The following is a 16,180-nucleotide window of genomic DNA, read 5'->3' as shown; positions in this document are numbered from 1 at the left end:
GCCTTCTTTATTATGGATCCTTTCCTTTCCTTTAGAAATTTGTAACGTTTTTCAGAACTGTTTTTGTAGCTGGCAGCTGCAGAAAGTACTCTGCAGTCTGCAGGAAATTCAGCATTGTTCCACAGCCTCTTGTGCCAAAGAAGAGAAGGAAAAATGATGGGAAGCTGCAAGCTGTTTTCCCACTTTAGTCCCTGACTGAAAGGAGCCAAAAGAAACCTATTCCACCAACCAACCCATCACAAGAAACAATCTAATCCCCATTGTGATGGGTTGCTGGTACAACAACATTTGGTTGTTTGGGGGGCAACTCAGATGAATCTATTCAAGGTAAGAATGACAAGAAATAAAAAGGAAAATGACAACAGAAGAGGGGGTGGTGAAGAGATTGATGGACTCAGACCAGGCAACAGAATGAAACAGATATGTCCTGAATTACAGAGGGAAAGAATATAGAACCAATGGATTCTAGTTAGGGATGGAATAGTTTAGCCAGAAAAGTGTCACCTGTATCACCAACCAAGCAACATTAAGTGAACCTCTTGTAAAATTATGGTAATAGACCACTGGCTATTGGTTATTTTCTGCAAGTATTGTTCAGATGGCATTTAAGAAACTTGCTACTCCTAGGCGTTGCTAATTGGCACTAGGGGTCAACCTCAATCTTTTTCCTAACAACCTAACATCAGTGCTAATGCATTTCCTTGCTTTATTCAAGATTTGCGTATCAGAACCCACAAACGTTATCCTAAGCCTCTAAAAGTATTATGGCCAAAGTAATGCATTCACATGCTCTATCCATTAATACTACTAGGTTGCTTAGGCAACTTTTTCCCACCTTCTCCCTGTAAAAAATTAACTTATTTTTTAAAGATATGTCTAATAAAGAAATGCACTACAAATGCAATATCATAAAAAACCTAAAAAGTGTTTGGGTTTAATTAATATTATTGAATGTTGTGATTGAAAAAGACTGTCAGTCTGAAGAAATTCCATTTTACAATATGGTTTGACATTTGATACCTGCATACTCCGTGCATCCAAATAAAGTTACATTATTTATATGTACATAGATATATGTGGCCGTGTCATATGCATGTGCATGTCCATTCTTGGCTTGGACTACAGAATTGAATCTCTGAGGCTGTGCTATCTACCATATAACCATGAAAGGAGAGAGAGAGAGAGAAAGCAAATTATATCTTTATTCACTATGTCAGAAATAATCACCACTTTTGCCCTTCCATCTACAAGACATTTAAGAGAAGCAAATATAAGTAATTGTGGTTTCAATTTTACTGCAAAGATCTCATTCCATTCACTTTATGTGGATGTGGAACACCCATTTTAAATCAAGGATGTAAAATTTGCTTAAAATCTTCATCTTCAAGGTCAAGTTTCCTCTCTATAAAAATAAATCCTAAAATGTACATAAAGAACTGAAAGACCTTTTCTAACAGTCTGTGGCTAAAAAGACATTATGGATACCAGCCAGCTGCCTGTACACAGCATTAGGAATAGAATTCATATTCTTCTGCTCCTAATACAGAAATCAAAAGGCCTCTCTCTGGCAAGCCAAAAGCAGCTTCCCCATTAGCTCAGCCAATTGAGGTAACTTATACACAAACAAATGACAGTCCCCAATATATTCCATTAGCAGTAATCAATTGAACACTGCACACAGATACAAACTTGGTCACCACATTCTATGTTACCTTCAGGAATTGGAGCCTTTCTAAAAATGTCTAACATCACATTAGGTATCCTACCACAAAATGAATATTTAGATCATGTGCTGAGCTCTAATCTCAGCTGACATAATATCTTGCACCCTGAAGGATCCAAAATTCTTCGCAGACTTCAAGTGATTTTTATTTTTCTAGTCACTCATTAGAATCAAGCCTAAAAACTTCAAGGTCTAGTTAAATGTTGATCAGGCCAGAAAAAGAAAAGCAGACTATTTCATACGCATTTCCTCTACATAACAAACCACCTAAAGAGGAACAGTGCCCCCTTGTTCTTCGGGGACACTGAGGGTGAAGTTACATGTTACACTTAGACCATACTAAGTGCCCATAAAACACAAACATGTACAACTTAAAGTAAAGTGCCCACTTCAGGCAAGAGTTAACTCTGGGCTGTGTTAGGGTAACTTCCGTCTGCTCCACAGAGATAAAACAAGCAATTAGCAATCCTCCAACATCCCAGGATGCACTGCTTCCAGTCCCTCCTCCCTGTCCCCCCCACCTCACCCATTCTCCCTAGGCAAGGATAAAGTTCCTAGCCACACCCCTGCTCACCAGCCCTCTAACAGCAGATCAGAGCTGTGCAGGCAAGAAACAGTATTAACCTTTAACATACAACTGTTCACAACATGTGCTAACTAACACCACCCAATATTCCACAGATTTGGAATGGTCTAGATGTAACCCAACTTTACCCTGAGTTGCTACATTCCACCTACTTGGGTCCATAGGTGGAAACCATTTTTTTTTTTTTAAATGCATATGCAGGCCATGATCTGATGTGAAATGATGTGGTTCTTTGGCAGACAGGAAGCTGCACAATCTCTGAGTAATGGCCTGAACATACTGGTTGGATACATGTACTTTCATACAGAAAAACTGACAATCCCATGGGCAAGATATATAGAAAAGTGTTGTGGGTAATTAGCCAATCAAGTAATTTGCTAATTGACAGATGCTTAATGAAAGGAAAGTGGGCAGGCCTGCTCTCTTCAGTGTAGCCCAGTGCTACCCCGATGCTAAAAACAACTGATTAGCAAAAAATCAAAGACACCAAAAATAGAAGGAATAAAACCAACTATATACAACAATAAACGATAACAGTGTGTACAAAAATATGAACCCCCAAACCCTCCCCTATTAAAACAGCAATAAACAATGCAATGACCCACACAGAGGCGTGCTCACTGGGGTGCTTGAGAGCAGCAGGCTCTCTCACTCACTGACAGCCTATCAGTGAGATGGCACGCCAGCACTCTCCACTCTGACCACATATACATGCACACCAACAGGATATCAGAATATTGACCTCTCTGAGCCCTCACCAGTGCCAACAATCCCCCAAGAAACTGCAGGGTATTGTCCTCCTAGGACCTCACCCGAAGAACCGTTCTGGACCATGCAGACAATAGACCAGATCAGTCCCCTGAACCCTCACTCAGCCTCTATCCATGCTCAAGACTCATACGACTTGCCATCAGTCCCAACATCAAGACTCATGCTGCTCCAAACACACAGGGAAGAGATTGACCTCCTAGGTCCACACTCATTCACCTGTACCAACCTGTCAATCCCACACATGCAGAGAGCCCCTCTCAGGGCTAGGGTGGAAGAACTGGAGCAGCTACAGGAGGTAGAAAGATTTAGGGATAAGGTTTTCAGGGACATTGTTAGAGCTGTCCCATCTCCACTGTAGTAGTTACCATTCTGCTGAGGAGGATAAGAGCCTCAGGGATGAAGAGCCTCAAGCTGGGAAAGAGGGAAACTATCCCTTAAATGGGACCCACCTTCCGGCTGATGTTACAGTATCCTCTTGACCAAGGATACTCCTCCAAGGGAGGGAACTCCACAGGACAGAAGGAGGCAGGTGGTGGTAATGGGCGATTTGATTATTAAGCACATAGATAGATGGGATTGTGACATCCAAGAGGATTTCCACTGCCAGGTACAAAGGTAGCAGACCTCATGAGATGTGCAGATAGGCTGCTAGGGAAGGCTGGGGAGGAACCAGTGGTCATGGTCTATGTTGATACCAACAATATGGGCGAGGGTAGCAGAGATGTCCAGGAAGCTAAATCTAGACTGCTAGGTAGGAGGTTCAAGACCAGGCAGGACCTCTATGGTAGCATTCTCTGAAATGCTTCCAGTGCCATGCCCAGGGCCCAATAGACAGACAAAGCTCCACAGTCTCAATGTGTGGTTGAGACAATGGTATAGGGAGGAAGGGTTTAGGTTTATTAGGAACTGAGGGACCCTTTGGAATATGGGGAGCTTGTACAGAAGAGATGGTCTCCTCCTGATCCAAAAAGGTACCAAACTCCTGGCACATAACATTTAAAAGGTAGTAGAGCAGCTTTTAAACTAAAACTGGGGGGAAAGATGTGGAACAGCATACAGTTTGAATTGACATACCCTATAGGATTGAAACCAAAAAAAAATAGAGATAAGAAACAAGGTGAAAACAAGCACAAGCTAATACCTTTAATGAATAAAAGGTCACACACAGAAGTGGTCAACCAAGCAACAATAAAAAGTGCTTTTATATTAATGCTATAAATTTAAGATCAAAGGCAGAGGAACTTGAATGTTTAGCAGTAAATAACTTTTCATTCCATCCAGGAAGAGCACACACCAACTGCTGAAACTTCCTTAGCCTGACGAAGGGTTTTTGAACCCAAAAGCTTGCTTAATAACTATTCTCCAACTATTTGGGTTGGTCTAATAAAAGATCAGATTCACCCAAGGAACCTTGTCTAGCAGTAAATAATGATGTTGACATAATAGGTATCTCTGAAACATGGTGGAATAAAGCCAATGCTGTAATGCTGTAATATCAGGATACAAATTATACAGGAATGATAGAATAGGTCATACTGGTGGGGGGGAGTGGCACCCCACATCAAAGACTGCATTGAATCCAATAGGGTAGATTTTTCAACTGATAAAAGAGGTACCACAGAATCTTTCTGGATAGAAAACGCCTGAAAGAAGCTCAGCCAACACTGCTGGTGGTGCCTGTGGGCGGTCACCACTCACCACCTGCCCCCCACTTCACTGCCGACACTGCCAGTGGCATCTGTGGGCAGTCACTGATCACCTCTGGCCACCACTGATGCTGCTGGCAACCTCTGTGGTTGAAACATCTTCATCTGACCCCTCATGCAAAAAGGATACAGATTTTTGCCCAATAGGCCATTTTTAAGCTGTCTACAGCTATGCACTTGTGTTTGGTCATGGCTATAGACCACTTTCTATGGCCAGATTGAGCAAAAATGATCACTTCGGTCTGTGCCCTGTATGATCAGGGTGTAAAAGGGGGTGCTAAAGGATGACAGGGCCAATGCCAAGAAATTTAATGTATTCTTGGCATCTAACTTCACAGTGGAAGATGTTTAGAAAATTCTGTCACCAGATCCACTCCTCTCTAGGGACATGTCAGTGAAGCTGACCCAAACTGAGGGCTCAGTAGATGAGGTCAGAGAGAAAACTGATACACTAAACAGTAGCAAATCACCAGGACCTGATGGCATTCACCCTATGATCCTTTAGGAGCCCAGATCGGAACCTGCTGAATTCCTAACTGTAGTATGCAACCTATCACTAAAAACAGCCTTCATATCAGATGACTGCAGAGTTGTCAGTGTGACTTCCATATTTTAAAAATGCTCTAAAGGGGACACAAGGAACTACAGGCCAGTAGACCTAACTTCTGTTCCTGGAAAATTGGTAGAAACAATAATGAAAAAAACAATTGTTCAACACATGGATGAACATAACTTGCTGGGGAGGACTCAACATGGCTTTGTCCAAGGGAAATCATGCTTCACCAACATACTAAAGTTTTTGGAGAATGTCAGTAAGCAGGTGGATCAGGGTGATCCAGCTGACATAGTCTATTTGGAGTTCCAAAAGCCTTTGAGAAGGTCTCCCACCAGAGGCTCTTAACTATAATGGTAGTCACAAGGATTACAGGGAACATCCATTTGTGGATTAGAAATTGGCATTAAGACAAAAAGCAACAGATGAGTACAAATGGTCAGTTTAGTAAACAGCGGGGTCAGCTGCAACAGGGGTGTGAGTGGCAAGATGGCCAAATTTGCTGATGACGCAAAATTATTCATAGTGGTAAAAACCAACGTGAACTGTGAAGAACTACAAAAGGATTGGGCATAACTGAATGGACAAGTAAATGGCAGATTAAATTCAATGCTGATAAATGTAAAGTGATGCACCTGGGCAAAAATAACCCAAATTATACCTACATTATTATGGGCTTTACATTAGTTGTTACCATACAGGTAGGAGATCTGGGAGTGACTGTGGAAAGTTCTTTAAAAACATCAGTTCAGCGGTCAGCAGCCATTAAACAGGCGAAGAAATTGTTAGGGACTATTAAAGGTGTTGTAAACAAAATGGAAAGTATCGTTGTGCCTCTTTATAAATCCATGGTGCCTCAACACCTTGAATACGATGCCAAGTTCTGGTCCCCACACCTCAAAAGAGATAGAGAAGAACTCATCTGTGAATCTGTAAAGGTACAGAGAAGGGCAACAAGGATGATTAGTGGTATGGATGAGCTTCCACACGAGAAGAGACTAAAAGAGGCTAGGTCCATTCAGTTTAGAAAAGAGATGCTTGAGCGAGGTTTATAAAAGTACAAATGGTACAAAGAAAGTCAATAGGGATTTATCATTTACTGTCTCACAAGATAAAAACTAGGGTCCACAAAATGAAACTAGTAGATAGTAACTTTAAAACTAACAAAAGGAAGTTCTTTTTCACGCAGTATGCATTTAAAATGTGAAACTCATTGCCACCAGATGTTGCAGAAGCTGACAGATTCAAAAAGGGATTGGACGAATTTTTGAAAGGGGCATCAGTAGCTACTGAGCACAGAAGTCAGGGATACAGCCTCTGAATCAGAACTCCCTAGATCTTAAATGCTGGAGGCTGCAAGTGGGAGAGATGAACAGTGGAAAGAGGAACCCTGAACAGAACTAGTTCACTCTCCCTTTCAGCATCCACCCTCTGCACAGGATACTGGGGCAGAAGGACCTATGGTCTGACCCAGTTAATAGCAATTCTTACGTTCTAAAGTCAGTGTTAAGGCTGGTTGAAAATTGTTCACTGAAACTTTTTTCTGACACTTGGGCTTTTAAACTGAGCACATTTTTTGTAAAAAAAAGTCTTACCGTCCACAGAACATTTATCCTGTTCACTGAAGAAAGAAAAACTCAGAAACTGAAACATTTGTGTTTTCTTTGGCTAACAGCCTAATAAAATTTGTTTTTTGGTGAAAATACAAAACATGTTTATTCATAAATCCTACCACAGTGTCTTCTGAGAGCTGCAAGCCAAGTGCCTCCTGTCCTCCCATTAAGCAACTATGGTCTCTTCTCTTGCTGAATTATTGTGGTCTTAGACAGAAATATAAGGACCATCACAGTGGTGCATCACAGGAGGTATGGCACAAGTGGGGAGTCTGACCATAGGTGAGAATATGGCTATTTGGCACATGAACACAGCTCCAATAGCAGCATTGCTATATCTAATTTGTTATGTTTTCCAACAACAATTGGGGCTTGGGGTGGAAAAGAGGTGGGGGGGATTTTTTGACAAAAAGGTCAACATAAATATCAACAAAAATCCTTGGAGCAGATGGAAGGGGAGTCGTTTACCAGTTCTAGTTAGCATTTCTAAAAGGTAACAATTCCTGTAATGGAAAAGATTGCAAACTTCCCTAGAAATATCACCTCATGCCATCACCACAAAGCCTTTAAAAAGTGGCAAACATTTAATCTTTTGACATTATACACTAATTGAAATCAAAATCTTTGGTTTTTTGCTCAAGCATTCTTTAAGTGCAAAAATATTGGACCACTGGCACAATAAAAGGTGCATATGCATCAAGGTTCATTGAAATTTAAGCATGTCACAAAAACCTGCTCTGGAGCTTTTTCCATGGGGACTGAAACACATTGCCAGGAAAGTACATTTTACATCTGCTGTGTTTGTACTGTTGCCATATCAGCTTCTATTTCTAGAGATCAAAAATTCAGTTTCCTTCCAGAGTTGGCAATCCAGCACCTTCCACCAGAGGTAAATTCAGCTTAAAAATATAAACATGCATGCACACACACACCACCATAGTTGCTTTCTAGAGGGAGATAGAGATTATGCACACAACTGTGGATCTGCAAGCAATACCTAAAGTCCAAATTCAAAGTTTTATCTCTTAAAAATCCATTTGAACTCTGCCCATGTGAATGCCAACCTATTAAAAAATTACAACAAACTATCAAATTGGACGGAAGTCTTGGCAATGGCAACAGAGACATGTAGCCACTTTTCAGGAGTGGGGCTACTGACTGTCAGAAGTTAAAACTTCATTACCACAAAAAAGGGTATTCAATAGGAATAAGAACATTGTAAGTATCGAGCTACCTGAAAGGGGCCTAAGTATTTTAAGCCATTTTTGTTTGCTGTTAATCAACTCTACATACATAACAGAACAAGCTTCTAAGCTCTCCAGTACATCTGTGAGACATTTCTATACCAAACTGGGACTCAGTGATATTCTGAGATTTATAACAGATAATAATAGGAGTTTCCTGAGTTTTCATCTTTAAAAAGGTTTTGTTAACTAACCATTGTAGAATAATTTGTCCTTTAAATATGGTAATTTGCACATTTAAATAAATTTATCCTAATTTCCATTTGGCTTCAGCATGGACTAGAACCTACATGCTTATTCAGCAGTTTGTTTAGGAAAGCACTTATATAGGTTTGAGTAACTTTGAATTCAATTATTTCAGTGGTTCTAAAGCTTTTTAAACTTAAGACACCCTTTGCTAGGTCAAAAGCACTCCTTATAAAAAGCCAGCTCTTGGCTTTCACTGCTTTTCTGCCAGTAAAATACCAGAGAAATACTTCTGTTTCAAAAACCTCAGACCATTACAGGTGAAAATGTTTTTGACACTATAGATTCTTATTTGTAGCCTCTGGAGTTATCTTGGGAATCAAAATGAACCCAGCACTGTTGCACACCTAGCAACACTAATACTGCACAGCACCCCATTGCACCCTTAAAAGGATCTCATGGCACCCTAGGCCACTCCAGCACTCTGGCTGAGAATAATTGACCTATTTCAATAGGTCTTAAGCACATGTTTAAATGCTTTCTTGAAGCAAAATCTTAATACAGTGGCCACCAACCCAGGGATCCTGAATGACAGGTAAAACCTGGAGCTTCTTTGGGTCGATCTTGGGCTGGGCGGATGGCTGGGCACACACACATGCACACACCTGCCACCTCCAGCCCGAACAGGTCAATCTGTAGTGGAGGGAAGGGGCAGGGCCAGATTGAGGCCCCTGTGGTGAGTGACTGGCCATGAGGCCCAGCTAGGAGCAGAGGAAGGTAAGTAGGACCCAACTTGGCAGGGTGGTGGGAGGATTGGAACCCAGAGGACTCCCCCAGGGACATGGGGGGCCTTCCCTCCGCATCTCTGTGGGGGCAGAGGCAGCAGAGGTGGCTGCTGCTGTGCCTCAAGCCCCGCTGCAGCTGGCCACATGGGGGCTTCAAGTCCCACGGCAGCGGGGACTCACATGGGGGCAGTCCCAGTCCAGCCAGATCTAGAAAGATTTGGTCATCCAAGGGAGCATGGGGGGAGGCTCCCGCCGCTGGATGCAGCCTGGCAGAGACCCCAGGGGTCCATGCCCTCCCCACCTGTGCTCAGGGTGCAGCAGGCAGCCTACAGTGGCAACCGCCTCATCCTGAGCACAGGTGGGATGGGGCACAGGCCCCCGGGACCTCTGCTGGGCTACACCCAGTGGCAGGAGCCCTTTCCCACATGCCCCTGGATGACCAGATCTTCCTAGACCCAGCCAGGCCGGGGCTCAACCCCACTTCTGTGCCGCCACTGTTCTGAGCCGTGCCAACCCGGCCGCCAAAGGAACGTGGTGTCAGGCCCTGGCCCAGCTGGGTCTGGGACTCTCTGTGGCCCAGGGGACATGGGGGATGCTCCCGCTGCTGGGCACAACCCGGTGGAGGCCCCAGGGGCTAGTGTACCTCCCACCTGCACCCAGAGCACTGGTGGGGGTGCACAGGCCCCTGCGGCCTCCACTGGGCTGTGCCCAGTGGCAGGAGCACCTCCCCCCACCCATGCACCCCTGGGCCACAGAGAGTCCCAGACCCAGCCATGCCAGGGCCCAACCCACTTCTGTGCCACCACTGCACTGCGCTGCACTGAGCTGAGCTGCACCCACCTAGCAGCCAGAGGAACGTGGCATCTGGCCCTGGCCCAGCTGGGTCTAGAAGTCTCCAGAGCCCAGGGGCACGTGGGGTGGGGTGGGGGGGCTCCGCCACTGGGCACAGGCTGGCAGAGGCCTCGGGGACCAGCGTCTCCCCCACCTGTGCTCCAGGTGCAGCAGGCAGCCCACAGCAGCAACCTCCTCCCAGAGTACAGGCAGGGGGAGGGCATGGGCCCCTGGAGCCTCTGGAGCACAGATGGGGGGCAGGGGCCCCCAGGGCCTCTGCCAGGCTGCACCCATTGGAGGGGGCCCCCCTCACATGAGCCCCTGGACCATGGAGAGTCCCAGACCCAGCGAGGCCGGGGCCCAACACCACATTCGTCTGGCCACTAGGTGGGCATGGCTCAATGTAGCCATGGCACAGAATTAGACCCGGTCCAGCCAGGTCTGGGACAATCCATGGTCCAGGGGGCGTGGGATGGGGAACAGGGCAGGGGGCAGGCAGGTCAGGGAAGGGTGCAGTATATCCTGGGGTGCCCTTTACTTCTAAAAAGTGATCTTTACCATAAAAAGGTTGGAGACCACTGTCTTAGTATAATCAGACCCTAAAGGATAATTTCTATTTTTATAACCTGATGCTTAATTGCACCCAATGAAGTATATATATTTCAAACTTCATTGTGCTAGAATCAAAGCAGAACACTAAGCAGCCTTCTACAAATCTTGTTTTCAGTAAAATTAGGAATGTAGTAAGAAACTTAGGAAATCTCATATTGCAAAATGTTAATTCCAGGCTAAATCTAATACCCACTTTTAATCTAATACTTCTCTCATGGAAGGGACAGAAACAGCATTAAAGTTAAAAAAAGAAAAGCATTTAATCTGTTACAGCAAATATAAGTTAGCTGCAGGAATGGAACTGCTAGTGCAAGGCTTGGCCTTCTAGTATTGCATCTGCCATTCACTCTAAAGCAGGCCCTGCTAAAGAGAATTGAAAGTAGCTCTCTGATTCCACGCCAGCCAGGCCAGGCTTAAAGTAATGGCAGGACAGATCTTGCTGTATTTTAAGCAGTAGCTATAAGGCCCGCTATTATGTTGGTGAAGAAACAGACATGACAGAAACCAGCCCACTACATCCTTAAGCAAATCCTGACACACACTCCTTTTCCTTAAAAAGGCTATGTCAAAAATGACTAGTTTAGATGGTAACTATGTAACCATTACCAGTTCTATGGCAACAGAGATTCCTTCACCACAGTGAGAGTCTCTTCTGGATATATCTGGCTGATTTAAGGCCATTTTGCACTGGATGTCAACTTACACAGTGTGAAATGACTTTTAGCAGACTGGAGAATCCAATGCTCTATCCATGGCAAAATAAAAATAAAAGGGAAAATTATTTTATCACAAATAACTTACAGTACCCCTTAAACTTCCAGTTCACATTCTTTCCCCATAATGGAATTTTTATGCCAAGATTAGGAATAGCATACAAAATTGGGATAATTATTAGCACTGCACAGCTTCAGTAGCTGACTCGATTCAGAGGAGATTCGGCCCCATTCGGGGACCGAATCTCTGAATCCAAATTAAATCAGGAGATAAAATAAAAGCTCCAAAATTGATTCAAAGCATCCAAATTGATTCAGAAACGATTCAGCCAATTTGGAGATTTGGCCATAAACTAAACAGGCAGCTGACAGCTGCCTCCAGCTGGTAAGTCTGTTGGGGTTGGGGGAGGGGGGGAGGAAAGGGGAGTAGGGGAGAGAGAGATTGGGGCTGAGGCTGGGACTCAGACAAGCTGCCCAGCCAGGGTGGGGGCACACGTTACTCAGGAGAACCTGCAGCTACCCAGCTGTGCCTGCCTCTCCCCAGCCAATCCAAATCACCAAATCTCTCCAAATCAGCACCAAATCTCTCCAAATCAGCACTGAATTTTCCAAAGCCAATTTGGCTGAAACTATTCAGGACAGTGATCTAAATCTCCGAATCAAATCAATGTCCTCCAAATTGGCCGAATCTGAATTTGAATCTAATACTTCCCTATTCGAACAGACCTAATAATTATAGTACATTAAGTTGACTCCTATGAAATTAAACTTAGTCTAAAAGACACTTTGAAACAAGAATCATCACTGCCATGGCCATTCAGAAGAGATGCTAATAATTTTGCCTTTAACTTCATGGCTAGGGACAGACTTTACACAAACCAGTTTAAGTGATCAGAAACTGGTTTAAACCTGTAACATAATATAAGTTCAATGCACATAAACCAGTTTAAAAAACTAGCTTCAGCCATTGAGATAAACCTGGTTGAATGTAGTATCAGACTTAAGTGATTTGGGTCAAATCTGTTTATGCACTGTCTATCCCAGACCTCTTCCTGGTTTAAGTTAAGCCAGAGTCCCCCAGCATCCCAGACTTTGCAGCCCTGTGCTAGGCTGGGCTGGGCCATCTGCTCCAGAAAACAGGGCTGGTCCCACCACTCTGCTCCCTATCCAGAGCTCCAGCAGAGACTTCAGGCACAGCAGAATCTGCCTTGCTTCCCCCTGCCTCATGCTTCCTCCCCCCCCCATTCACTGTTCAAGCAGGAATTCCCCCCTCCCTCCCATCTCCCACAGCATGGACCCCAGCATCATGCACCCTAGCCAGCTTGTGGTATGCTAACTAATGCTGAGAGGTATCTGTGTCTGTGTCTCCAATTTCACTGGGACAGGCAGACAGGACAGTGCCTTCTTAGGGCTTTTTGAAGCGAATTATCAGGTCAGGTGTTAATGTCCCTCTATTCCTTCCTTGGAAAACTGTTTAAGAAGAGCTTGAACTAATGAGAAGCTTTTGTTGTGTTGATAGGCTGATAAATACTGTGTTATCAACCCCCTGCTGGCTCCCTTGCCTGTCAGGTTTGCAGACAGTATGAAGAAGTAGGGAGAGGGAGATTGAAAAGCTCAGTATCATCAACAGAGGCATGCACTGCACACACACCCTTTGTCTCAGAGTGCTAGCCGGGGGCTGGGGGCTGGCAACACCTCCATCCCTTGAGCAGCGAGCAGGGAAAAGCCTGGTATGGTGCAAGCAGGGCCCCCCCCCCCGCCAATCAGAGCATCCTGCCTGGGTCTGGCTACTCCCATCTCCCCCCAGCTCAGGACTGTGGAAGGGAAGACTACTCTAGCACCCTCTGGCTTCTAGTCTGAGCCACTGCAGGCATGTGCCTGCATTTCTTCAGTCCAGAGGGAATGTCTATACAGTTGCAAACTGGTTCAACCTAGGCAGGTTAGACTAACCCACAAAGATTGCATCAATTCAGGGTCAGGCTTTTTGAATGTCTGTCCCAAGCCTATCAGATAAACTTCAATATCCAAGATGGAACATGGAAAAGTTAAGGCTTTCACTTTGGCTAGTTGCCAAATTGAAACATTGAAGCATACACTAGAAATCCAAAAGATCCTCGGTCCAGACTCCGTTAAAAGACACTGTAGAAATGTACCTCATCATCTGACACATCACAGCTATGTCAGAGTATTCTTAGTGAAAGACTGGTGATTCATTTAGTCCTAATAATCATGTCCTTAAGGAAGTTCTCCCCTCTCAAAAGGATGTCCTAGATAATCAAGTCTCAAAACTTACACAAACTTACCACGCACATTTCTGAAATTGCTAACTGCCAGAATATCCACTCTTGAGACGGTCCAAATTAGAAGGCAAATCTACAAAGTCCTGTCATGTCAACTAACTCTGACACCATCATTTCCTCATTTAAAAGATCATTTGAAAATAAGGTCAGTCAGCAGCAGCATTTTTCATTTTGATGAAAACAAGACAATTTTCTCATCATCAGTTATCATGCTTAGAATTAGAAATAAAAACTATATTATAAATAGCCTGGCTAACTTAGAAACAACAAGCCTATATCTACAGCTGGAAGTCATTTGAGACCAGATACCATCTGATCAAATCAGGATGGTTCTTCTATCATAATAAAAAGACCATCCTAGTTCTGCCAAGAGTATCAGTCCTCATTTTACAATACTGAAAATCTGGGAATCATTAGTCACTATACAGCTGATGATCTGCTAATGGAATGACACAAATCAGATTAAAGAACAGCATCTTGAGAGCACTTATGTGATTTTATTTGGCATAAATTAATCAAACAGGTAAGGAAAGTGAATATGCATGATGTTCTCTATATAAGCATAGATATGAGTCAAGGGCAGCTAGACCCTTGCTTGGAGAAATTTACATTACCTACACTTCAGAACCAAAACAAACTAACTTGCACTGCCCATGGCAATACTTGCAGGCAGTCTTTGCATAAATTATTCCTCAGCAACATCAGAGTCCAGTTTGGAACAAACTCAAAATCCTCCCTCCGAGCATCTCCCCTCCCCCCCTCTTTTTTTTTTTTTTTTTTTGGAGGGAGGATGGGGAGGGGGCGTTCATATTCTTCTTTGATGTTCATATTTTTCCATTTGCTTCTTCATATTCCTTCAGTATCTTGAACAGGAGATTGGGTAACAAATTCATATCAAGTCCTTTGGAAACCTTCATTAATATCCATCATCCCAGTCTCATACTACTTGATGGTACCTCTGTATTTTGGGTGCTGAACTAGTTTTTCCTTCTTGGCCATAATACATTTAATGACACATCAGGGACTTAAAATAATGGGAAAGACCAGAGAAAAATCCATCTCAAATGAAACAGGTCATCTTGCTAATTACAAACAGAAGGTAACTCAGGGAAGGATCTGGAACTGGAATACTGCTAACCCTATGCAATTAAAAAGAAAGCCCTCATGAGTCAGAAATTGAGGAGCGGTGCAAGTGTGGGTGTGTGTACTAGATCCTTAGATTTCCTTTCCAGTTTCTGAGCATCCAGGCTGCCCTTTATTGATATTTTCAAGCACTCTCTGAAGCTACCAGGCCTAGAAGATAGATGCTCATGACATTTCTTGATTTTTAGCCACTAGAATATTAAGAAAGACACGAAACATCAGGAACATAGCAATAAAATCATGAGAGTCGGCACCATTGAGGCAGAGAGTAAAGGCCCAGACTGCTTGACCTAACATAGTAATGTAAGTCTGGTCAGGTCTACAAGAGGAAAAAGAAAATACATTTACCATGCTCTGCAGCAATGTCCTCAGCTCTGTCTAGGCTGCCTCCTAAACTAGAAGCACTGTGCAGTCAGTGAATGAGCAAGCTAATTAACACTGCTGAATGACAGTGCCAGCTAGCCCACCCTTCTGCTAAATAGTCCATCAGCAGCCCTGCAGAGATGAGACTACATTTTTTTCTGGTTTAGGAGGCAGCCAGCCCAGGCCACATGCTGTGCTTGGGAGTACTGCTACCAGACTCTGCAAGTTTACCATTCACACATGGCCAGAGAGTCTGTAGATATTACAGACAGAAAAGGCCTGTCCTCTCCCTTAGTCAGCTCCCTTGCCCTGACACAGTTTTTTATTTCAATAGATCTTCTCAGCAAATTGTCAATTTAGATGTAAAGGTCTCCAAGGATTGTGTTTCCACTATATATTGTATTGAAAAGATATTTCAACTATCTAAGACATGGGAAATGATCCAATTAGGCTGATTTCATCTTTCCCCTCCCCATAAAATTATTTTGGGTAAAAAGCCCCAGGCATTTTGGTTTCAAAACATCCAATAAATTCCAATTTTTCCCTCTGCATCTTTATCTCATCACTGCATGTCTTTATAATCTCTCCTAATGAGAAGAGGGCACAGCTTTGTAAGGCAGCAGCACTATGGAACCAAACTGATTAGTGGCAGTGTTTCGTGTAATTAACATTTTAGTAACAGCTGCAGCTGGGAAAGAATTTGTTATTGAGCTTGGCAACTAGTGGGCTGCAGGTTGGTGTGCTCTAGAGCTGCATTTTATCTTTTATTTAATGCTGAATAATCACTGCATATAAAAATGTTTATTAGTTCTCAGACTGATGCTAATATAGTTTGCCATCGTAAAATGCTGATACGCACAACTTTTCTCTATTTACACACTCCCTGCTTTTTGACTGATTAACTGTATAATGCTTTTCTCTTTCAGTCTTAATGGAAAAAACTAGTGTGCTAAGAATCACATTATGAAAAGACGATGTCAGACATAATGCTGAAGTTCAGAACGGGGGCAACTCTACTCCAGATAATAGCTTCTTTCTTTTATAGCCGTTC

The 16,180-nt window shown here is 43.4% G+C and overlaps 1 protein-coding gene across 1 annotated transcript in view; it reads right to left on the bottom strand.

Annotated features, from left to right (window-relative positions):
- Positions 1-15,172, bottom strand: part of INSC (INSC, spindle orientation adaptor protein) — a 215,226-nt gene extending 200,054 nt beyond the window's left edge. The window contains exon 1 of the mRNA XM_025197414.1: positions 15,115-15,172. Within this exon, the coding sequence (XP_025053199.1) occupies positions 15,115-15,117 (3 nt within the window). The 5' untranslated portion in view covers positions 15,118-15,172. The remainder of the gene's footprint in view (positions 1-15,114) is intronic.
- Positions 15,173-16,180: the final 1,008 nt, after the last annotated feature.

This window comes from Alligator sinensis, unplaced genomic scaffold, assembly GCF_000455745.1.
Source record: "Alligator sinensis unplaced genomic scaffold, ASM45574v1 scaffold502_1, whole genome shotgun sequence".
In the NCBI taxonomy this organism is placed as follows: domain Eukaryota; kingdom Metazoa; phylum Chordata; order Crocodylia; family Alligatoridae; genus Alligator; species Alligator sinensis.
Note: the sequence above shows the minus strand (reverse complement) of the source record. Positions and strands in the feature narration are given on the sequence as shown.